At 37.0% G+C, this 23,191-nt stretch overlaps 2 protein-coding genes across 6 annotated transcripts; both read left to right on the forward strand.

Annotated features, from left to right (window-relative positions):
• Positions 1-1,322: 1,322 nt before the first annotated feature.
• LOC141656315 (putative LRR receptor-like serine/threonine-protein kinase At1g53430) lies at positions 1,323-17,169 on the forward strand. 2 transcript variants are annotated; one of them, XM_074463161.1, is made up of 24 exons: positions 1,323-1,599; positions 5,390-5,567; positions 7,025-7,096; positions 7,401-7,469; positions 7,914-7,985; positions 8,169-8,240; positions 8,672-8,743; positions 8,843-8,914; positions 9,015-9,086; positions 9,183-9,254; positions 9,354-9,425; positions 9,649-9,720; positions 9,821-9,886; positions 9,976-10,035; positions 10,130-10,168; positions 10,274-10,323; positions 10,457-10,821; positions 10,908-11,106; positions 11,192-11,326; positions 11,413-11,525; positions 11,617-11,827; positions 12,864-13,101; positions 13,376-13,526; positions 13,636-17,169. In XM_074463161.1, the coding sequence occupies exons 1-24, from the start codon at positions 1,479-1,481 to the stop codon at positions 14,095-14,097; spliced, it is 3,105 nt and encodes a 1,034-aa protein (XP_074319262.1). In that variant the 5' UTR covers positions 1,323-1,478; the 3' UTR covers positions 14,098-17,169. The 2 variants fall into 2 exon arrangements, with proteins under 2 accessions (XP_074319262.1, XP_074319263.1); XM_074463162.1 differs by lacking the exon at positions 7,025-7,096.
• Positions 17,170-17,779: 610 nt separating this feature from the next.
• On the forward strand, positions 17,780-23,052 carry LOC141656320 (uncharacterized). Of its 4 annotated transcripts, none has more exons than XM_074463169.1 (6): positions 17,780-17,859; positions 18,130-18,180; positions 19,692-20,552; positions 20,823-21,023; positions 21,781-21,976; positions 22,616-23,052. In XM_074463169.1, exons 1-6 carry the CDS (start codon positions 17,857-17,859, stop codon positions 22,798-22,800), a joined length of 1,497 nt encoding a protein of 498 aa, XP_074319270.1. In that variant the 5' UTR covers positions 17,780-17,856; the 3' UTR covers positions 22,801-23,052. The 4 variants fall into 4 exon arrangements, with proteins under 4 accessions (XP_074319270.1, XP_074319271.1, XP_074319269.1 ...); XM_074463168.1 differs by having other exon boundaries at positions 17,828-17,857; positions 18,116-18,180; XM_074463170.1 differs by lacking the exon at positions 18,130-18,180 and having other exon boundaries at positions 17,792-17,859.
• Positions 23,053-23,191: the final 139 nt, after the last annotated feature.

Here is a 23,191-nt window from a genome sequence, read left to right on the forward strand (position 1 = left end):
CCTTCCCTTCCCTTCACCTCCATCCGGCAACCACTCCATCTAACCCTACTCCGGTCGATCCGTGCTCCGGCCGACCTCAACTGCCCTTCTCCGGCTACCCTAGTCAGCCCGATAAGAAAAGTCGACAGCAAGTAACACGGGTTAATTACCGGAAACATTTGTAGATTTATGCATAATGTTTACGACAATAATACCATTATTAAACTAAACACATTAGAGTAATGAAGTTTAAACTTCATAGGCGGATTTCATTTCATTTACTGCTACTTTACATCTCTTTATTAATAGTAGTGTTGTGAATTAATCATTTTGTGAGAGGTCTTCAGCTTGTGACGGGATTAGCCCGTCACAAGCAAGACGCTTTGCCAGAAGATTGGTTGTACGCCCATCCCTTCATCATATTAATTTCATACGGCACATTCATCTTCTCAGGTCTATCCCACAGCATAGAATATAGATCCAAGAATTCCGTAGTCATACAAGTATACAACTAAGGCCCTGTTCTTTTGGACTGAAACTTATCTCGATCGAATCGAACTTATAGGATCGAATCGAATGAACTTATAGGATCTCGAATCAACTTATTGGATCGAATCGAATCGAACTTATAGGATCTAAATCGAACTTATAGGATTCGAATCAATCGAACTTAAGTTATAGGATCGAAGTTAACTTAAATTAAGTGAGGTATAAGATCTGGAATCAACTTATAGGATTCGAATCAATCGAATCAACTTATAAGATCTCGAATCGAACTTATAGGATCTCGAATGAATGAACTTATTGGATCTCGAATCGAACTTATAGGATCGAATCGAATCGAATCGAACTTATAGGATCTGAAGTGAACTTAAATTAACTTATTAAGTGACTTGAAGTCCAAAAGAACAGTGCCTAAACGTTAATTGATAAACAAGTAAATATTAATTTCATTAATTGATAAACTCTAAATGGAGAATTATAATCCATTTTTTAAGTTTATAAATTAATTAGATTCGATTTTAGGGAGAAAGTATATGTAAAAGTTAATTTGATTAGGCTTTGGAGAAAAGGGCATGTTATGGAAAGTTTATGAAAAATTGTATGTGAAAGAGTAAAGTTTGTATGTGAAAAAGTAATTAGTTCCTTGCATATCTTTTTTTTTTTTTATCTTGGGCGCGGGTGACGCCAAAAAATGGGTGCCACCCTCTCACATACATTTTTAATTGAAGGTCCCCACTCACCCCATGTGAGAGGATGTCGCCCAAATTGAGTGTCACCCGGTGCGTCCTTTCATTTTCCATCTTTTTATGTCTTCACAGTTCACACACTCATAATTTTTGTCATCCAATATTTTCTCTTTCTACACTACGCAATATAAAATCCAAAATCATGGGTTATTTAATTCATTGAATAATTTATTAGAAATTAACATAAACTTGAAGAATAAAGAGATACTGTAATTAGTAAAGTTAATTAGGTTTTTTAAGAGCAATAAAATGGTGGTTTATTCACTCAAATTTGTGCATAAAGTGCATATAATTGTATTAATTTCATTTCTTTTAGCAAATTTCGGTGCAAAATTTGGAACTTTCGCTCAGTTAATCCCTGAAGATGAAGGTATGTATCTAATTCCATTACTTTTTAATTTTCATGCATGCAGCATGTATGTTTTGTTAGTTAATGATCATCATTAACAAATACTTGTGTAAAACCGTTTTACACAAGTGTTATTATAATATCATCATGCGAATCATTTACGCACTTTTTATACTCTTATCTTCCACTCGAATTAGCAACCAACAACATTTTCGTCCAAGTCAATTGTGGGATAATAGGTGGTGTCCTAATAAATTTGTTACATTTACACTTAAGGCCGAAGAAATAAAGTGAAATTTAGTAAATTTATGGCTCAAAGTTTAGCAATCTTTAATTTGTTCATCTCATAGGATCTTAGGTTTATTTTGTTCTTTATAATTCCATACAAATTACTATTCCTTATAACCAGTGACGGAGCCAGGAATTAGAGGCAGCGGGGCGAAAATTTTGAGCGGGGTGGAGTGGTTATAATATAAAGCTACCTTGAAAAAATTTCAAAATTTTAACTAAAAATTTCAAAATTTTAGAATGCCAACGGGGCAACCGCCTCTGCTAGCCCCCCTCGCTCCACCATGCTTATGACAATCAGGAAAAGTTCACATTTTACCATCCACAAATTCTTATTTATCAGATAATGGTTACATTTTATTAAAACTGGTTTTATATTATTCCTCTGTCACAAGCTTGTGATCGAGTCGTTTCAAAGGAGAATTTAGATATGTTTATTTGCTTGACTAAATTATTTACGTTTACTGTTATTTGTAGCCTTGTATACAGTGGCGGATTTGCGGGAGGGATAGTGAGGGCACGTGCCCTCACATGAAGGAAAAAAAAAAAAAAAAAAACTGAAAATCTATGTTTAGATAATTAGAGCGCCCTTTTCTAAGCATGATGATGCTCTTGGTCTGGTGATAAGAGGCTTACAAACATACCTAATGGTCATGTGCTCGAACCTGGGACGTTTGGTTAGTATATTCAATGATTGCCCAACACACCAATTGCATATTAATATTGTTTGTTAAACATATATATTTTTATATCTATACAATTATACACTTTTAGAAAAAATTCCTTGTAAAATTTCCCAGTGTGTTATAAATGAAGATTATGATACTCTTAATTTTTTACTACCCTCATGCCGATAATATATGAAATTGAAGGGTCTCCCGAATTTTTTTTGCACAGGGCCCCTAAAATGTCGGGACGGCACAGACATTCTATCGCCGAAAATGGATATTCCCTCTAAAATAATACACTTGGGCTTGTTTGTATTTGATTTAGGGCTTGTTGGTATATTTTTTTCTTTACGATTATATTACTATGTATTGACGATGTTAAAATTCTAACGTATAAATGATGTCCGTAATTTTTTTTTTTGGGTATGCCCCTCCTTTAGTGAAATCCTGCATCCGTCCGTGCTTGTATACTCCGTAGTTGCTTGTATGATAGTTGATGGGTTGATGGCTCTAGTTGTCGTACTACTTGACCATGCATGTCACATTGTCCTACACTTTTTCTACTGCAAATTGTATTTTTCTTTTCAATAATGTTGTACGGATGTACAACTCTGTTTGTATGTAAGCAATGTATCTTTACTGTTGTCAAAAAAAAGTGGTCGAACAAGTTAGCTTAATAGATAAAATCGACATTTTAACAAGTAACAAAAATTTCGAAATTTCTAGTTAAACATTTCAGTTTGTTTTCTAAGTTACTCTTTTTAACACTAGTTCTATTAAAATTATTTTAGATTTATACGAAGAAGTTTTCACGACATGACTTTAAGTGCAGTTCTGTCATTAATAGTCTTTGTGTTAATTATTGTCTATTGTAATCGATCACTCTTTTAAATATATTTCAAAATATAAATAGAGCGATTTCTAGGAAACGCGAAGATATCGAATTCCATTTGAATTCATGCATTTATGTAGCAAGATATCCATCAATCTATTATCTAGATTCCTATTTGATTGTTGAACGCACTCATTGTTTGAAAAAAGTAGCTATATTGTGTTAGCTTTAGGTAAAGTAATTAATAAAGCCTAGGAAAGTTCAAAACGTTATACTATTACCTTTTTTTTTTTTTTTTTTTTTTTTTTTTTTTTTTTTTTTTTTTTTTTTGACAACGATTAATATACTATTACCTTTAGGCAAATACATTTGATGAAAGGTGGTCGGGTTTGGGGTAGAGGAAATATTTGAGGCAGGTTAACGAATAATTATTTGTACTCGATTCTTTTGTGAGATTGATTGAACCAGTTAATGGACAAGACGGCCGAGTACAATACTATACTCGAAATCAAACGAGGATTACGTATAATTAGTTTAGTTAGGTTGCCATGTCATGATGTAATTATCGGTAATTACCAACCAAATTCTATACGTAAGTCGGAAAATGTATGAAATTTGGACTGAAAGCTAATAATCTACTATAGTATGTTTGACTGACTTTCGTCATTGAAATGTATGGAGTATTATTGTATTAGGCCCTGTTCTTTTGGACTTAAAGTCACTCTTTTTAAGTTAAGTTCAGCAAAATTAAGTTAAGTTCAGAAAAGTTCAGATCCTATAAGTTAAGTTAAGTTCAGCAAAATTAAGTTCAGAAAAGTTCAGCAAAATTAAGTTCAGAAAAGTTCAGCAAAATTAAGTTCAGCAAAATTAAGTTCAGAAAAGTTAAGCAAAATTATAAGTTTCATAATATTGACGAGTTTTAAAAAAAAATACGATTTTCGTTCAAATCAATTGTATAAACAGTCCGAAATTAATTATTATTCTATATTTTTTTTTAAAAAAAAAAGTATTTATTTCAACTTCAAATTCTTACATATCCCCTAACCCACCCATTAAAATCACACAAAGGCATCAAAACTCCATAATTTTAATCACCTAAGGTCTTGTTCTTTTGGACTTAAAGTTGCTGAACTTAACTTAATTTTTCTGAACTTAACTTAATTTTGCTGAACTTAACTTATTTTTGCTGAACTTTTCTGAACTTAATTTTGCTGAACTTTTCTGAACTTAATTTTACTGAACTTAATTTTGCTGAACTTTTCTGAACTTAATTTTGCTGAACTTAAACTAACTTAATTTAATTTCACTTAATACTACTACGCCTTCTATTTTTCAACTTGATTTTTCAAAAGTATAATTTAACTAAATATTTTGTTGCATTATCCTTACCTTGACGGCTTGACCGCTATTCTTTTATGTGATCGGATTTCATATGAATTATGGAACTCGTGTAATAAGACGGAGTATCTAGCTAGGTTAGGCATAGCGAGTTCTTACATGCAACCAAACAACCATTTAGTGAAATTTAGTAACGTTAATTAAAGTGCTAAAAACAAAAATATCGATCTCATCTTAATATTAATGGTGACAACGAATATTTTCGTATTATTGTCAAATATGTTTATCAAAATTTAATGTATTGTGCGTTGTCAATTTGTCATATTTATCGTTCATAATGGTTATATACTTATAGGAAAGTGAGTGTTTATGCAGAATAATATAGTATACGTCCATTATTCATGCATGGACCACTCATTTGCAACTTTTTCTTTGATTGGAAATCTAATTAAATAATGTAATATAGTAGGATTGTGATATAGTCGTTCACTTGTGAGTGTTCTGTATTGTTGAAAACAACAAAAACCGATCATTCATTTTATAACTAAGGATATGAGATTATAGTAAGTCATTAATTTTTCGACCGTGGTTTACAAGATGTTTAAATAATGTTATGTAATCCCACTCGAGTTAATTATGATGAACATCGGTCTTTAACAAATGTAACATTATTATGTCTAAACAGTGAAAACATTGCAAATAATATCGGATAAGCTAAAGTACACACAGTGGACGAAGATCAGCCATAAGTCATGCAGTGATGGAGGTGTCACATTCAACAAAACAATCACTAATACTACTTTTAGTAATGTCGCTTGTGATTGTTCTTTTAACAAAAGTACTATATGCCATGTTACAATTATGTACGTACCTCTTTTCAGCTTCTCATTATTATTTTAAGTCTCGGTTATCGACTTATCGGTCATGTTTACGTCCGACTCCATCCATCCCCTTACGTAGATCGGTTAATTCACAGTGTCAAAAATATGAAAGGTGTTATTTCCGAATGACATATGTGCCGGCTCGCTTGCAGCTCGCTATCTTATGTCATGGGATGATAAATGACAAGCTTGATTACGCGTTCAAGTAATCAGTTAACGCCTAAAACTGAGTTTAATTAACGGAAAATAAAGTTTAGGGGTACACTTAGTGATAATAACAACGTATCATGTATGTTTTAAAAGTGTAGGAGTACCATATAAAAAGTCAAAAAATTAAGAGGTAACATATAAAATACTCCCTCCACAAACCTATTTTCACCCCATTTGCTTTTGGGAGGTCAAAGTTTCCGAACTTTGACCGTAAATAAGTTGGGAAATAAAAATTATTAGATTATAAAACAAAAACATTTACACTTATTTTCATGACATCTTTCACGAAAAAAAATTTCAAGAAAAAAAAAGTAACATATAGACTTCGAAAAACATGGTCAAAGTGTCGTCTTGGAGACCGCAATAAAGCAAATGGGTGAAAATAAGTTTGTGGAGGGAGTATCCTTTTTTTTTGTGTGTTGTCATTGTCTTTAGTTTTAGTTGTCCACCCCCTTACGGTATCAAAAACATAAAAGGTGTTATTTTTGAATGACACATCGGCTAGGTCACTATCGCATATTCGAATCTATTAGCATAACAACAAATGTTTATGTCCTTGTTTTTTTTTTTTTTTTTATTAGGTAAGAAAACTAGGTTGTTCCTCTAGGGTAGGACCAACCTATCTCATCCTTTCGAATGAGGGAGGTAAGTTGAAGCCACCGGCTATCAAACCACCTCGAAAGAGTTGGACATGAATGTCCAACTGAAACCATGAAGTCAGCAACCTTGTTGGCTTCACGAAAGCAATGTTTAATTATCACTTCATCGAAAAAATGAAGGTCTAATTTCACATCCTTGATAATACTAGAAATTTCCCACGGAATTTGCCAAGTACCTCGAATCGAGTTAATAACACATAAGTTATCACCCTCCACAATTAACTTTGAGATTCCTAAGTATTTATCTGCTAAAATACCTTCTTTTAAAGCAAGTGCTTCCGCAACAAGGATACTATTGGATCCGCACTTTTTTGCTCCCAACAAAACGACTTTACCATTATGATCTCTTATAGAATATCCTAAATCAGTTTTATTACCTTTTATTCTCAATCCGCCAAAATTTAGCTTTAGGAAACCGTTTGTAGGTTTTTCCCACCAAATATCCTTGTCTTTTGTTTGAAACATTGTATTACGGAGTACTATATATTAACCATTTATTTGGATTTGTTTTTATTTTTATTATGATTTAAATTTTTAAACATGTTTTTTTCTGTAATATTGTATATATAGTCAATTGAAGGGTCTTAGTCTTAGTGGAGTATTGCCTGAAGAATTTGGAGACCTTACTCAACTGAATGACATGTAAGCACTTCATGACTACATACTTTTTAAGGCTTACATTCTATGTTACTCTGACTCTTCTTATTTCCTCGTATACCCTTTGTCCGACACTCGATACTCAGTACAAGTCATATGACACTTAAATATCTCATTTTACACCAAAATATGCATATCTTTCATAAAAATAGCCAAGTTTGACCATTAGACTGGGACATGTATGTACCTGTGTCGGATACTTCTAAACGAGTCTGAGTAACACCGCTTAGATTTGATTTCGAAACATCAAACAATGAGCCTGATGAAGTTTATTTTTCTTGTAATTCAGTGATCTCTCCAGGAACTTTATTAGTGGAAACATTCCCAAAAGTCTTGCAAGGATTCCATTAGTTCGTTTGTAAGTATATATATTGATTGTTGAAGCAATTACACATTTATTTCATACAGATTTGTTATTTGTCAGTATGTTTTGCGGTAAGATAAGACCGTCTTACAGTAGGATGTGACAATTTTGTAGGGTTTTTGGCGAGTTTTACCTTTGCCTTTACATTATTAGATCTGTCAAAATAATTTCGACTTGAATGACTAGCTAAGAGTCAACCAACCCGATCCGATAATCAGAATATGATTTGAAACCCGAATTGACCCAATCCACTTGGACTCTATTGCCCGATCCCCCAAAGTGACCCGATAATAAGACATCGAAAAATACCGAACTTGAACTAACCCGGTCCAAACCCTAATACAAGCATACTCATAATTACCCAACCTGGACTGATCCGACCTCAATAACCCGTTTGGCGGGTTGGTTTCTGCTGACTAATGTTATTGTACATTGTAGGTCACTGAAGGGAAATCGGAACACCGGCCCAATTCCGGATGAAATTGCTCAGATTACCACGTTACAGAAACTGTTAGTCTTATTACCTGACTTCTGTAGTATATTTGTACTCCTTCCTTCCCAATCATTTGCTTGCCTTTGATTGAAATACGCCTCACAATAAATATAAAAGGTAAACAAACGCCTGAGACGGAAAAAGTATTAATCTCTATACTTTATAGCTTGTTCAGTAGTAAGTCCACTGTGCTATTGCAGGTCTGTTGAAGATAACCAACTTACAGGACCTATACCGAAGTCTCTTGGGAATTTGAAAAACTTGGAAACATTGTGAGTTTTCATTGTTAATTGCACTAACTATTTCCCAGTTCTTCTGATGACGATCTTTTTTCGAACTGAGCGCATGGACTCGTACATGCAAGCCTTTAGGTTCATATTAGAACATACTGTAAAGAAATTCCCGAATATATACAGAAATATGGAGTACAATGTAAAATATGTTTCGGCATTTTTGTGAGGAAATATTTGTCGGTGTTGACTTCGTCTGATCACCAAAGTCGAATGGGACAGTATAAATGGGATGGTACTGTGGTAGGGTGACTTGTTGCATTGTCGAAACTGTAAATGCAAACTGATACGGAGTATGATTCTAAATCATCATTTTTCTTGATTCTCAATTTTAACCGATTTTAAGTTGCTTTCCATGTTAATTGATTTTCACCCGTCATATATTCAGAAAATACATTTGCTCATTCCTGCAGGGTACTGGCTGCAAACTTCTTTAACGGAACATTGCCTGCTACACTCGTCAATCTAAAGAATCTCAAAGAATTGTAAGTCTTATCTGAGTAATTTCATCAGTCTTCATATCTGTTATCGAAGTATTAAAGTCTAAGGCTTCTTAACTCTTAAGTACTGAATAATACTTGCAGAAAACTCAATGGAAATGCATTTACCGGGAAAATACCTGATTTTCTTGGCAGTCTGGCCAACCTTACTACACTGTGAGTACACGGAACTATGATTAATAATTTACACTTTAACGAGCTTATCTTTAAAATCTTAAAGCGTTTTCTTGTTATGGAAATCGACATTTTCTAATAGGGATATTCAAGGTACATCAATGCAGGGACCGATTCCATCTAGCTTGTCTACTTTGACAAACCTGCAAACTTTGTGAGTACAAGATGACTTAGTTATTCAGTTTTGAGATCAACATTTCAGTAAAGTCGAGACATTCATGGTTCTAATGACTTTGTTATTGATTCCTAGGAGAATTTCAGATCTTAATGCTGCAGGTCTCACTTTCCCAAACCTGACTGTCATGACAAACTTAAAAGAACTGTAAGTTATCACTTTGATAGATTCACACATAAATATTACTCCGTAAACAAGTACTTCTTGTTTGATGTTTGATGTTTGATATCCTTCTTCTCTGATCAGGGTACTGAGGAACTGCTCAATCACTGGTCGAGTTCCCGACTACATTGGAAACCTAGTAAATATGAAGCTCTTGTGAGTAGCATTTCTTTTCTTATATGCATTACTGACACACTAGCTAAGCATACGCGCAGCTGTAGGGCACTTTGTTCATTTACTTACTCGAAATTTCAAGATTTTGAGTTGTCTTCTCATGTCTACAAATTATGGCATGTTACAGAAGTCTAATTACAGAATGGTTCACCAAAAAACCTGCGCTTCTGATAAAGGCTAATTTTATCAAATGGTTTCTTGACAGGGACCTGAGTTACAATCAGCTGAGCGGGCCGGTTCCAGATTCAATCCAAAACATGAACAGTCTTGATTTCTTGTGAGTTAAAACACAATCAGTAGCATGTTTTTGAAGTCTCAAATTGTTTCCAAGTTCTTCTATTCTAAATTTCTAACCATTGATTTACACACTAATGCAGGTTTCTGACAAACAACTCATTTTCCGGGCAGTTACCAAATTGGATCTTGAATAGCAAGCAGAAATTGTCAGTATTTTTCCTCTTGTTTATGCGCTGTTACTAAGTGGTGTTTATGTTCAAAATATATTCTATAATGCCGACTGTTTCTACTGCAGTGATGTGTCTTATAATAATTTTACTGGTTCATCCTCGTCTAGCTGCCAGCAGTCGAATATGTAAGATAATGTGCAAAATTTCAAGTTTCTACAGGCTCAATTTTGTCTGAAAATTTCTCAATCTACGATGTAACTTTTGTTTATCGTGTTACAGCAACTTGGTCTCTAGCCATTCGACTTCAAAAACCAATTCGTAAGCTCCCCTGAAAACATTTCCTCATGTTAACGGTTTCTGAGGAGACTAAAGTTAATCAGTTCTCTGACAGTAAGATTTTTGTAAATAATTCTGATGTTGCAGTGTTGATTGGTGCTTGATGAAAGACCTTCCTTGCGTCACTAAGCCTCAATGTAAGCATCTACTCCCTTCGTTTCACTTGATTCTTTACAAGTCCCTTCCGTGTCAGAATAGAGGGTCTGAGCCTGAGGGGCCAATGGATAAGATTTATATCCGGGTTTTGAACGTCCGTATCTGTTCCTGCAGATCATTCATTGTTTATTAACTGTGGCGGAAGCAAGATGAATTTTGAAGGAAATGAATATGAAGAGGATTCCACCCCGGGAGGACCTTCAACTTTCTTTGCATCTGGGGGAGAAAAATGGGCTTACAGTAGTACCGGAGCGTTTCTTTACAACGACAAGGCCAACTTCTTAGCCACGGAAACATTTAATGCTAATGTGACTGGTATTTACCAAACAGCTCGCTTGGCGCCTCTTTCACTCAAGTATTATGGCCTTTGTTTGCTACCAGGCAGCTATACTGTGAAACTGCACTTTGCTGAGATTATGTATTCTGATGATCAGACTTATAGTAGCCTCGGCAGACGCTTATTTGACGTCTCAGTTCAGGTAAACCGACTGCGCAATTAATTACTCCCTTTTTAAATTCAGAATATGTTTTAACATTATTTGAGTTTTTCTTTTTATTGTGACAGGGGGAAGTAAAGCGGAAAGATTTCGACATAGCAGAAACAGCCGGAGGTGCAGGGAAGCCATATACTATGGAATTCGGAAATGTCGATGTTAATGACAGCACACTAGAGATCTTCTTATATTGGGCTGGTCAGGGAACCACTGCTATACCTGTTAGAGGCGCATACGGTCCTCTTCTATCAGGGATCTCTGTGACACCCAGTTAGTCAATAATTTTCTCTGTCAAAATACTTGCTTTCCATACATCATCAGATTTGAATAATCTCATTTTTTCATTCCCTTGCAGACTTCAGAATAAACTCAGGATTGTCTGCTGGAGCTATTGCCGGAATTGTGATTGCCTCGTTTGTCGTTCTTGTCTCAGTCTTGGCAGTTCTCTGGCTGAGAGGTTACCTCGGTGGTAAAGATGCTGAAAATGAAGGTAAGTATAGCCGTATAGGGATACCCATATCCTGCTATAGCCTATAGGAGTCTTTGAGACACCGGCTAATGTTGTTTATATTGCAGAATTCCGAAAATTAGGTACAGGTTATTTCTCCTTGAAGCAGATTAAAGCTGCAACAGATAATTTTAGTATCAGAAACAAAATTGGCGAAGGAGGTTTCGGACCTGTATATAAGGTAAAGTATATACCAAGTAAGGTTAAATTTTTATATTTTTGATCCTATTATTGGTGATTTAGTCGGTAAACATCTTGGCGACTATATATAGGGAGTATTACCAGACGGGAAGGTGATTGCTGTGAAGCAGCTTTCATCCAAGTCGAAACAAGGGAATCGAGAATTTGTAAATGAGATAGGCATGATTTCGGCTCTACAACACCCGAACCTTGTAAAGCTTCATGGTTGTTGCATTGAAGGAAAAGAGCTGCTTCTTGTATATGAGTACATGGAAAACAACTCTCTCGCTCGCGCCCTTTTTGGTAAGTTTCTCTTCTAAGTTCTAACCCTTATGAGTCTGGCATGAGACGGTCTCGCATGATTTCGCGGCACCATTGGCACCGACCTTTGAAAGGGCGAGGGTTGGATTGGTGAGTTGGTGGGGCAGGAGGTTGGAAATGGTTGTTGTAGGTGGCAGAGGGTTGTGATTGGGTGTAGGAGTTGCGATTATTGGAGCGATGGTGATGTTGGGTTTTGAAGGCATGATTGGCAGAGGGTTGATAATGGTTGATGGTGGGGTTGTGTTGAATGAGAAGTTCTTGTTGCAATAATTTCTCATGCAGTGTTTCAAATGGAATTGGTGTGTCACGATTTCGGACTTGGTCAATGACGGATTTGTATAGTTCGTAATCGAGTCCATTAAGAACTCGTGAGATTACATCTTCAGGGTCGATTATCTTGCCCATAAGGGCAAGTTGATCAACACATGATTTTATCGAGTGAATGTACTCGGTAATTGTTTGATCCGTGGTTTTAGAGATCGAATCAAATTTGGTTTTGATTTGTTGAATGTGAATTCGCGAAGGATTAGCGTAGGTGTGGCCCTAACTATCAAGCTTTGGAGGGCAGCGGTTATAGTGCCCATAAGGGCACCGAGTATGAGCCCGTCTTGCTTTAACCAAGACATATGGGCCGGGTTTGGGGTTTCTGGTTTGGCAGCATCGAGGGTGGCGGTATCATGAGGGTTCGGAATCATTGAATCGGTTTGGTTGTTAGTCATGACTCATGATTGAAGTCGGGTGAGAGAGATGTTGTTTGGAGCGTTTAAAGGTGGTGCGTTTTGGTTTGAGAAGGTTGGATCGCTGTTGACTTGTGGATACCATATAATGCAATAAGATTTTGAGAAGAATGAAAAGTATAGTGCTAATGTACATCTAAAAAGGAGAGGAGCCTATGTAATTAGCTAATTGATTTACAAGATTATAAGGTTGCTATATTTACAAAGATATGCTAGCTTAATTGATGGGATTGTGAGCTGGAGATTTTATCATGGTAAGATATTGTTAATTTATTTTATAGGTTCGGAGGAACAGAATCTGCGGATGGACTGGCCGACAAGGAGGAAAATATGCTTAGGAATCGCAAGAGGGTTAGCATACCTACACGAGGAGTCGAGACTCAAGATTGTGCACAGGGACATTAAGGCTACTAATGTCTTGCTTGATAAAGACTTAAATGCTAAAATCTCTGATTTCGGTCTTGCTAAGCTTGATGAAGAGGAAAATACTCATATCAGTACTAGAATTGCTGGAACTGCGTAAGCTCACCGCCTTCTTAACTACATTTTTTAGTTAACTCGTCTTTACATTATACCGTAAGGTGAGCATTAGGAATTTTTTGGTTAATTGGGGTTAATTAGCGAAATAATTAGGGATTTGGGGTCGGTTTGAAACTATTTTGGCCCAAATCCCTAATTATTTCGCTAATTAAACCCAATTAACCAAAAAATTCGAGCATTAGGGTAGGGTAGTTTTGACGTTGTTGAGTGTCGAGATCACTAACTCGTGTTTTTTTTGTGTGAATTTATTTAGAGGATATATGGCACCGGAGTATGCATTGAGGGGGTACCTCACAGACAAGGCGGATGTCTATAGCTTTGGAGTTGTCGTGCTTGAGATTGTGAGCGGAACAAGCAACACTAGTTATCGGCCAAAAGAAGAGTTTGTCTATCTTCTTGATTGGGTAAACTTCTAATTTTATTTCGAGTCTAATCTCTTCTAAGTTATGTTTCTCCGACACTTTGTAGAAGTTCAAATATCGAAAGTTTACCTGTGTTTTCGTTTTTCCGAAGGCCTATGTTTTACAAGAACAAGGAAGTCTATTAGAGCTTGTGGATCCAAGTCTAGGCCAAAGTTACTCAAAAGAAGAAGCATTAACATTGTTAAACTTAGCACTACTATGTACCAACCCGTCTCCGTCTCTAAGACCGAGAATGTCGTCCGTTGTAAGCATGATTGACGGGAAAATACCGGTTCAAGCACCAATTGTTAAACGGGTTGGATCCGAGTTCAATGAAGAACTAAGACGAAAAACATTCGAAAGATTGTCACTAGAGAGTCACAATACGGTTTCCAGGAGATCAAACTCGAACTCGAACTCGAGCTCGAGCTCGAGCCAAGTAGAGAGGAGCATGATGTCAATGGATGGTCCATGGATTGACTCGTCTATATCAATGCAAAGCAAGAATGAGATTATAGACAAATCACCTACAGTGTCAAGTAAACAACTTCCAAAGCTCGATGAAGACAATTAGAAATATGAGAGGAATAGAATGTCATTGACTTTTTGACTTTATAGCGATACGAACGTATTTAATGTTGGGAAATAAGCTCCAATCTCCCACACGCAACGGAAGCACCGATCGATATATAATGTAAAAGTAAAATAAACCGCAAGCTAATAATAAGTTGAGACGAGATTTAGGGTCAATACCCAGGGAAAACCCTCCAAGACGGAGGTAAAACCCACCAGCCGAAAAGATTGAATCCACTATAAAGATAGTGCCAGTACAACGTAACCGGTACCAAATTACACACCGAATTTGGACCCGACAATAATTTAGGAATACAAACTAGTACCCTCTAGACCACCCAGTATAATTGGAAATCACCACCAATTATACCCCTAGAGTAACCCTCTAAATTATTGTAAGAGAAGACCCGTTATACTGCCTCACACACTCAAACCCGGTTGAACCGTTACCCGAATCACAACCCCTTGTTTATTTGTGTGAGTACCTTACCAATACCGTAAGGCCTGCCTTATACTCCACCAAAATCCAGTGAAGTATAATACCAAAGAGACACTTACAATTTCGATGCAAGCTCTCTTTGTTTTTGTGGAATTGTTGTGGATGTAGGATTGATATGTAATGCCTTTGGAAGCTTGGTATTTATAGTACTCCATACCCACTACATAGTGGTCACCAACCCACTACATAGTGGTATACTACACCAACCCACTACACCAAACCCACTACACCAACCCACTACACCAAACCTACTACACCAAACCCACTACTTGGACTTAATGCCAACAATTCTCCCCCTTCAGTCCAAGGGAGTCACCGAGGAATTACCCATTGACCGATTTCAAGTACCAGCTGCACACCCGAGTTAGTATCCGGTCCTCACCCTAACTCACAACCACGGTCAATGCACCGTGTACAGCCGCAACCGAGTCACCGCGTCAAATGACTCTGGAGAGGGACCTCCACCCCTCCACCTTTTCACCAGCAGGAATTTTACCCTTGCCCCGTCTCGCAACCTGGAAACAATTTACCTTCGCCACCTCTACCGCGAAAGTAACACGTCGACGTCTTTTCCGTTCCCAGTCACCTTTTGAGGTCTTTACCGCCAGACGGTACAAACCACGATGCAACTCCCCCTTCATGAGGACCATACTACCCTTAGTCACCTTCACCACTCCCCCATGAGTTTTAGACTCATAACCTTGGGAGTCCAACTGACTAAGTGAGATTAGATTCCGCCGCAACTCTGGAACATAAGCTACCTTGTCCAAAGTATGCACCGCCCCACTAGATGTTTTGATTTTTACCACCCCAACACCAAGGACATCCACTGTTGAATTATTGGCCAACTTCAACTTCCCGGGCACGCCTTCTTGGAGCTCATCAAAACTCTCTTTCCGGGTACAAACGTGATTGACACAACCAGAATCTAACACCCATTCTTCCTTGGAATATGCATCGCTCTTATCCGTGACCGCAAGTAAGTCACACTCTTCGGTAAGGAAACAATCACTACTTCCTTCACCGGCAGCCAAGTTGGCGTCGCCATTGTTATCCGGCACATCTTTCCTAGGACAGTTCCGCCTAATGTGCCCAATTTCACCACACTTGTAACACTTTACTCCATCATTCCGAGAAGTGTTCCTGGATCGAGACCTGCCATGCTTCGATCCATAATCCCTGTTAGAGGATCGTCCTCTCCCATCCCGAGCAACCATCACTGAGATGTCGCTTCGCATTCCATCCTTGTCCTTCTTCCTCGCATCAAAGGACAACAATGCCGCCTGTGCTTCCTCCATGGTAATGGTATCCTTTCCGCACAGAATCGTATCCACATACGTCTCGTATGTATCAGGGGAGAGAGTTGAGGAGTAACAACGCTTTATCCTCCTCCTCAACCTTAACATCGATCTTCTTCAACTCATCTAACAGTCCATTGAACAAATTGACATGTCCAATGAGATTTTCCGCCTCGTCCATCCGCAACCGATATAACCGTCGCTTTAGCAACAACTTATTGGTCAAGCTTTTCGCCATGTAAAGCTTTTCCAATTTTTCCCATATCGTCAATGGAGAGTCATCGTCAAGAACACAGTTGATGACGGAATCCGAGATGCACAACCTGATGGTACTAGCACATTTAGTACACACCTCCTCCCAGTCGGCATCACTCAACTTTTCCGGCTTGCCTTTATCTCCTTTCAAGGCTTTAGCCAAGCCAAGATGTACCAGGAGATCCTTCATCCTCCTCTCGCAGGAGGGTGAAACTACTTTTACCATCAAATTTTGGTACTCCAAACTGAGACCCCATATTTGACATCCCTACCGATCAAACCACCAGACCACTCGGACCGAGCCGAAGTGGCTCTGATACCACTTGTTGGGAAATAAGCTCCAATCTCCCACACGCAACGGAAGCACCGATCGATATATAATGTAAAAGTAAAATAAACCGCAAGCTAATAATAAGTTGAGACGAGATTTAGGGTCAATACCCAGGGAAAACCCTCCAAGACGGAGGTAAAACCCACCAGCCGAAAAGATTGAATCCACTATAAAGATAGTGCCAGTACAACGTAACCGGTACCAAATTACACACCGAATTTGGACCCGACAATAATTTAGGAATACAAACTAGTACCCTCTAGACCACCCAGTATAATTGGAAATCACCACCAATTATACCCCTAGAGTAACCCTCTAAATTATTGTAAGAGAAGACCCGTTATACTGCCTCACACACTCAAACCCGGTTGAACCGTTACCCGAATCACAACCCCTTGTTTATTTGTGTGAGTACCTTACCAATACCGTAAGGCCTGCCTTATACTCCACCAAAATCCAGTGAAGTATAATACCAAAGAGACACTTACAATTTCGATGCAAGCTCTCTTTGTTTTTGTGGAATTGTTGTGGATGTAGGATTGATATGTAATGCCTTTGGAAGCTTGGTATTTATAGTACTCCATACCCACTACATAGTGGTCACCAACCCACTACATAGTGGTATACTACACCAACCCACTACACCAAACCCACTACACCAACCCACTACACCAAACCTACTACACCAAACCCACTACTTGGACTTAATGCCAACATTTAAGTATTTAAGTAACTGTTGATCTGAAATGCCTTAATGAAAACGTGATTATTAACATCCTAACAGCGGGATTATTCATCACCCTATTTTTCTTTTATCTAATGCCTAAATTACACGGAGTATCACATTGCTTCAATTTTATGGACCGAAATCCAATTTAAGGTAGGGCTAGACATCGAAACATGTTTATATTAGCCCTAACCAGATATGATCGAATTCTACACGGAGTATCATACCGGTTCAATTTTTTACTTGATCGGATTCAATTTTCCAATTTAAGGTAGGGGTTAGAAATCGAACCATGTTTATATTGTCCTAACCAGATAGAATCGAATTCTATGGACCAAAGAAACCGAATTAAATTAAAGTAAAATATTAAACTAGATTTTCACATTAATAGCTTTATCTAAGCCAATAAACTCATCTATTAGCTCACCTCGACCCTCGCCATCTTTTTAAGTTGTATACTCGATGCATTCCTATTCAAATAAGCTTTAGCTGAATCAATATCGACTTGATCACAATTAAACCCGACCCAAACTAATCCATTTAGAAGACCTAATCCAAACACAATTGCAAAGAGTAAATCACAAACTTTTAATTTAATCAAATTAAAGAAGACTTAATCTTAGACGTTTAAGTACGTACAGGTCACGTCAATGGTGAGTCTCTTCCTTCTTTGTCCCTCTGTTGCTTCCTTTTCATTCAAATTATACTCATTTTCATCGAAATTATTCTCCCCTTTTTTTCATCTAATTATTCAACTTCAATTATCATCATATATACTTAATTAATTGTTTTTAATTACAATCAATTAACTTTTTCAACAAATAATTTTGATTTTCAATTGAATAGTTTTTGTTTTTTTTTTTTGTAATTTTCATGGTGGGATTAATTTTGTGATTGATTTTCTCATGGTGGGTAATCTTCAGTACCCAAAAATTGAACTTGATGATTATGAACCTCGAATTTTTCCTCAGCAGGTAATTGTTTACATTTTTACTGCTTTTTCTTAAATTTCAGGTTTTTTTACAGTACCCAGATCGTTATTTCATCAGATAATTAGTTGTTTTGATTAAAGTTTGCTGCTTTAGAGTAATTAGTATACATGGTGGAAAGATTTGGATGCTAAATTAGTAATTTTGCTGCTTCTTTTACTGAAATTTTAGGGTTTTTACAGTACCCAGATAATTTTTTCATCAGATAATTAGTTGGTTTGATTAAATTTTGCTGCTTTAGAGTAATTAGTATATATGGTGGAATGTTTCAGATGTTAATTTGGGTGGTGCCATTTTGCTTGAATTACTGTTTGGTAATTGAAAGTTACTGTTTTTGGTAAAATTGGTGTTGTTTTTGTATTGGGTTGATTTACTTGATTTGTTGTTGCATCTGATGGTTTGAATTTTCATGGTGAAGTGATTCCATTGATGCTTTGAGTATGGATCATAAAGGGATTGATAAGAGTTTCTTGTTAGATAGGAGAGAGTTTGGAAAGGGTGAAGAAAGGGTTAAGTATGGTAGGGTAATTAGTTTTAAAAGCGTGCCTGAACCCGAAATGTAGGATAAGAATGGTTTCAATATTAGTTGTGAACTTGCCCTTGTGTCATTAAGGAAAAATGGTTGAAGATATTATTTGAGATTTTGCAAGCTTTTTTGTTGTCGAAAATTTTATTAATGTTAAACTTTGTTTGATGATGATAATAAGTTTGGCCAAGTCCTCAATGGAGTTAAGATTGTTGCGCAGAAAGTTTAGGAGTAATTCTTATTTTGGAGTTTGGTAGAAATCAACTAGGAGAGATTGTTGTGGAGTAAAGGCAATAGAGTTCCGGTGGTACTGATCTCACAGTAAGGATTTAGTTGCAAGCTAGCTTAGTCTTTTGAGATGATGTGTTTAGCGCTTCATTGATAGAAATTTCAAGTCAGCTTTTGACACCTATCCCAAAAGAAGAGGGATAGTTGTATATTGTTTTGTTTATATCCTATTCAGTATCTGTGATGAATGGTATAGTCAATTTTGGGATTTGTTTTGCATCAATGTCTTTGTATACTATGTTTAGGATCTCTGTGCTTTTATTCCACATTACTGCTGCATGCCTTCTGCTTTGGTATCTGTAACTTTTTTAGTGGCAATAGGATTCCAGTGGTACTGATCTCACAGCAAGAATTTAGTTGCAAACTTAGACTTTTGAGATAATGTCGTTTAACGCTTCATTGATAGAAGTCTGAAGTCAGCTTTTGACACTTATAGTCTTATACCCAAAAGAAGAGAAGTAGATTGAGGTATCATATTGTTTTGTTTAGATCCTACTCCGTATCTGTGGTGAATGGTATAGTCAACTGTGGCCTTTGTTTTGCATCAATGTCATTCTATTACTTTGTTTAGTGATTGTAATGTTTCTAAGAAAGATCTCTTAGCTTTTATTCCACATTACTGCTGCATGTCTTCTGCTTTAACATCTGTTGGAGGTGAATAATAATGGGTTCCTGTAATCAGAATTTGGAGGAAGCAGAGGGACATGAGGAAACGAGTAACGATGGATTAACTGATGAAGTGCAGGAAAAAGAAATCAAAGATATTGTATCCAACAGTCCAATTGCGGAGACTCAAAAGAATGGTAAATACTTCTTTTATGATACCCCTGTTTCTGAAGAAACTGGCTTCTGGATACCGGTATCGGTCCCACCTCTGCCAGAACATGAAAGTTGGGGTAATAATGCTTCTACAAATGGGGGTTACCTCCCTGATGCTGACATGGATTGGAATCATTTTGTCGGTGGAGAAAAAGAGCTAACGATGTGGGACGTATTTACGGAAATGGCTACTGCGGCTGGTGGGAAGGTGAGGGCACTGGCTTCGGGTGATTTTCATCAGCGTCAAATCTCATGGATATCTGCTAACTTTCTGGAACAAGCTTGGAATGAAATGGCTCAAACCCTCACAGAGGCAGCTGCAGTTAACGTGCAGGAGATTCTAGAGGCTGAACCTCCCCGTTGGCTTCCTGATAGTTCTACTTCAGCTTGCATGCTTTGCGGTGTGCGTTTTCACCCTATCATTTGCTCCAGGCATCATTGTCGTTTTTGTGGTGGATTATTTTGCAATGAATGCTCAAAAGGGAGGAGCCTTTTGCCTGTGAAGTTCCATGAGTCTGACCCAAAACGGGTTTGTGATGTCTGCTGTGTCCGTTTGGAGTCTGTACAGGGGTGCTTGATGGATCAAGTCAGTCGTGCTGCTCAAATGCCAACCCATGATTTGACTGACCTCAGCACCTTGAGATCTTGGCTTAATTTCCCGTGGGGCCAGTCGATGGAATATGAGATTTACAAATCTACAAATACCCTCAAAGGCTACAACAAGGTAATTGCCTTCCATATCATTTATTCCACACAACCTTTGAAACCTTGATTATTCGGTCACGATTTGGTGTTGCAACCCATATTTACAACCATGGTTCCTTAAAGACTCAAACTATTAGAATGGTTGTGACTACGTCAGAAGTATCTTTTCCAGTGGAATGACTTTTACGTACCTTGTGCATGGCTCAGAGGAACATGTAAAGATTGATAAGATTAACAAATTATTTTAGAAGTTAATATTTACAAGTTTTCCTGACGAATGACTGCGCAGATTGGTGCTCTATCACCAGAAAAGTCTATCCCAGATGCAATCTTAAAGCAAGCAAAAGGCCTTGCAATTATTACTGTCGCGAAGGTTGGTACAGTGATGACCTACAAAGTTGGTACGGGTTTGGTTGTTGCTCGAAGGAAAGATGGATCTTGGTCTGCTCCTTCTGCTATTGCTTCTTTTGGTTTTGGTTGGGGAGCTCAAGTAAGTTACCCAGATCTTCCTTGTTTTTGACTCTGAAATAATATACCAAATTCTATCATTATATTACACTCGCTTTTATTATTTCTGACTATCAAATGTTTTTCTTGGATATGACTTAATTAGTTATTGTTATTGATTGATATTGTTACTACAAGTCTCCCTTAAGACGAGCCTTTTCTATCTGAAATTAAGATGGAGAAAATGTAACCATTTTACGATAAAATGTGACTTATTATTTGATAAAAAGTTACCATACAATTTTCTAATAAAATCTGAACAATGTGAACAATTTTAGCTTGTAACTTTTTTGTCAGGTCACTTTTTTTTTTTTTTTTTTACAAAATGGCGAAATTTAGCGGCAACATTTTGTCATTAAATGGTCACTTTTTTTTTTACAAAATGGCGAAATTTTTTGTCTTAATTTCAGACGAAAAGGCCCTTCTGAAAGGAGAATTCTCCTTGTTATTAAATACTTTCTCTATCCTTGCATTTTCTTTACATATTCCTTTTTGGGTGTTTTTTTCCCTGCTTTTTCTTTCCATTTTGGGCAAGCTTTGTTCATACAAGTTATCCTAATGATATTTTTTATAATTGCAAAATCTGCCTTTATCAAACCAACCCTGAACCCTCCTAATTATATTTCTGGAGCAATAAATCAACTCCCTCCGAGCAGCTTACTGAGCTCCCTGATTGCGGGCTTATTCTTTGTCCTGCATGCCGGATATTTAATACTGGCTTTTTCTATGACCATGAATAGGTAGGAGGAGAATTCACAGACTTCATAATTGTGCTGAGAACTAATGAAGCAGTCAAGATGTTTGGAGGAAACATGCACATCTCTTTTGGTGCTGGCATGAGTGCAGCTGCTGGAGTAATTGGACGGGCAGCAGAAGCTGATATACGTGCTGGCGATGGAGGCTGCGCAGCGTGCTATACTTACAGCTGCAGTAAAGGTATGTTGCTAACGTGTTACCGATACAGCATTATTGTCCTTCACCTCTGATGCTAGAGTTAGCATTACCTACTGCCTTTTCACGAGAGAACGTCAAAATGCTAACATCCGTCATTTGACATGATGTTAACATGTTGACATAATGTTTCATTACCATTAGAGCCAAACACATGCTGCTTTTTGGTTTAGTGTGTTTTTTCTTCAAAGGTTTGGTTTTTTCTTGTTATTTCAGATCAACTGATATCCTTTTGATCGCCTCTTTATTATTCAAGTGACATTTTTAGCGTAAACTCGTTTCTTGTGAGATAGCTGGAGGGAAGAGTGAATTTTTTGACATAGTTAATCTGCAATTTCAGATTCTGTATGCTGTCAAAAAAAAAAAAAAAAAAAATCAGATTCTGTAGAATTTCAGTTATGACTTCTTGAGTATTTTCCAATTGTCGAAATGAAAGTGGAATTTGGGAAATTCATGAGCATCTGCATGAAACTATTTTGAACGTCTTTTTTAATTTTAATGTCATCCGCACAATCATAAATTCACAATCATAATATCTTAATATGTTTTTCCCTAGAACATGGCTATTTTCAGTATCCGGCTGAAGAACTAATCCACCTGCTAATTAACATCAAAATCATGCAGGTGCATTTGTTGGATGTTCAATTGAGAGCAATATCGTCACTACTCGTCATAAAGAAAATGCTAGATTTTACGGGAATTCATCTCTGAAAGCGTCCGATATCCTGCTTGGTCCATTACCAAGACCACCTGCTGCTACAATCCTCTATGATGCATTGTCAGATTTATACCGTAAACTTGATTGGTGAACATCCAAATCTCGTACACACCGTGTATCTCCTAGCTTGGCTCCCAAAATGTAAATTCTAGCCTTCTAAACCTCCACGATGTACTTGGTTTCGATGTGATTGTACAGTAACGACTTGGAAAGTTGATTCACATTTCCATCAAATTTGTTGCCAGAAATCTGGAAATTGGCTGTAAATATCACATTGCTGGTTGATAACTCATTGTTTGACAGTGCATTTAATAAATAAGGTATTGATGCACAAATTTTCGTTTATGAATCTTATGCAGAAGCGAGATATTATTTGTCCCGTTTTAACCTTACGAGTTACACTGTCTTAAGCGGGATATTATTTGTCCCTTGCAACTGTACATGTCGCAACATATATATACGACACAACTCTTCAATTTTAG

This window comes from Silene latifolia, chromosome 5 (genome assembly GCF_048544455.1).
Source record: "Silene latifolia isolate original U9 population chromosome 5, ASM4854445v1, whole genome shotgun sequence".
In the NCBI taxonomy this organism is placed as follows: Eukaryota; Viridiplantae; Streptophyta; class Magnoliopsida; order Caryophyllales; family Caryophyllaceae; genus Silene; species Silene latifolia.

Excerpts from the sequence above, each read along its gene's own strand:
- LOC141656315 (XM_074463161.1), top strand. The coding sequence starts at position 1,479 with ATGGTGGTTTATTCACTCAAATTTGTGCATAAAGTGCATATAATTGTA. Across the intron at positions 8,241-8,671 it reads TTGAAAAACTTGGAAACATT|GGTACTGGCTGCAAACTTCT; the intron begins GTGAGTTTTCAT and ends TCATTCCTGCAG. Across the intron at positions 13,527-13,635 it reads TTGTCTATCTTCTTGATTGG|GCCTATGTTTTACAAGAACA; the intron begins GTAAACTTCTAA and ends GTTTTTCCGAAG.
- LOC141656320 (XM_074463167.1), top strand. The coding sequence starts at position 18,112 with ATGGTGGGTAATCTTCAGTACCCAAAAATTGAACTTGATGATTATGAA. Across the intron at positions 20,553-20,822 it reads CCCTCAAAGGCTACAACAAG|ATTGGTGCTCTATCACCAGA; the intron begins GTAATTGCCTTC and ends ATGACTGCGCAG. Across the intron at positions 21,977-22,615 it reads TACTTACAGCTGCAGTAAAG|GTGCATTTGTTGGATGTTCA; the intron begins GTATGTTGCTAA and ends AAAATCATGCAG.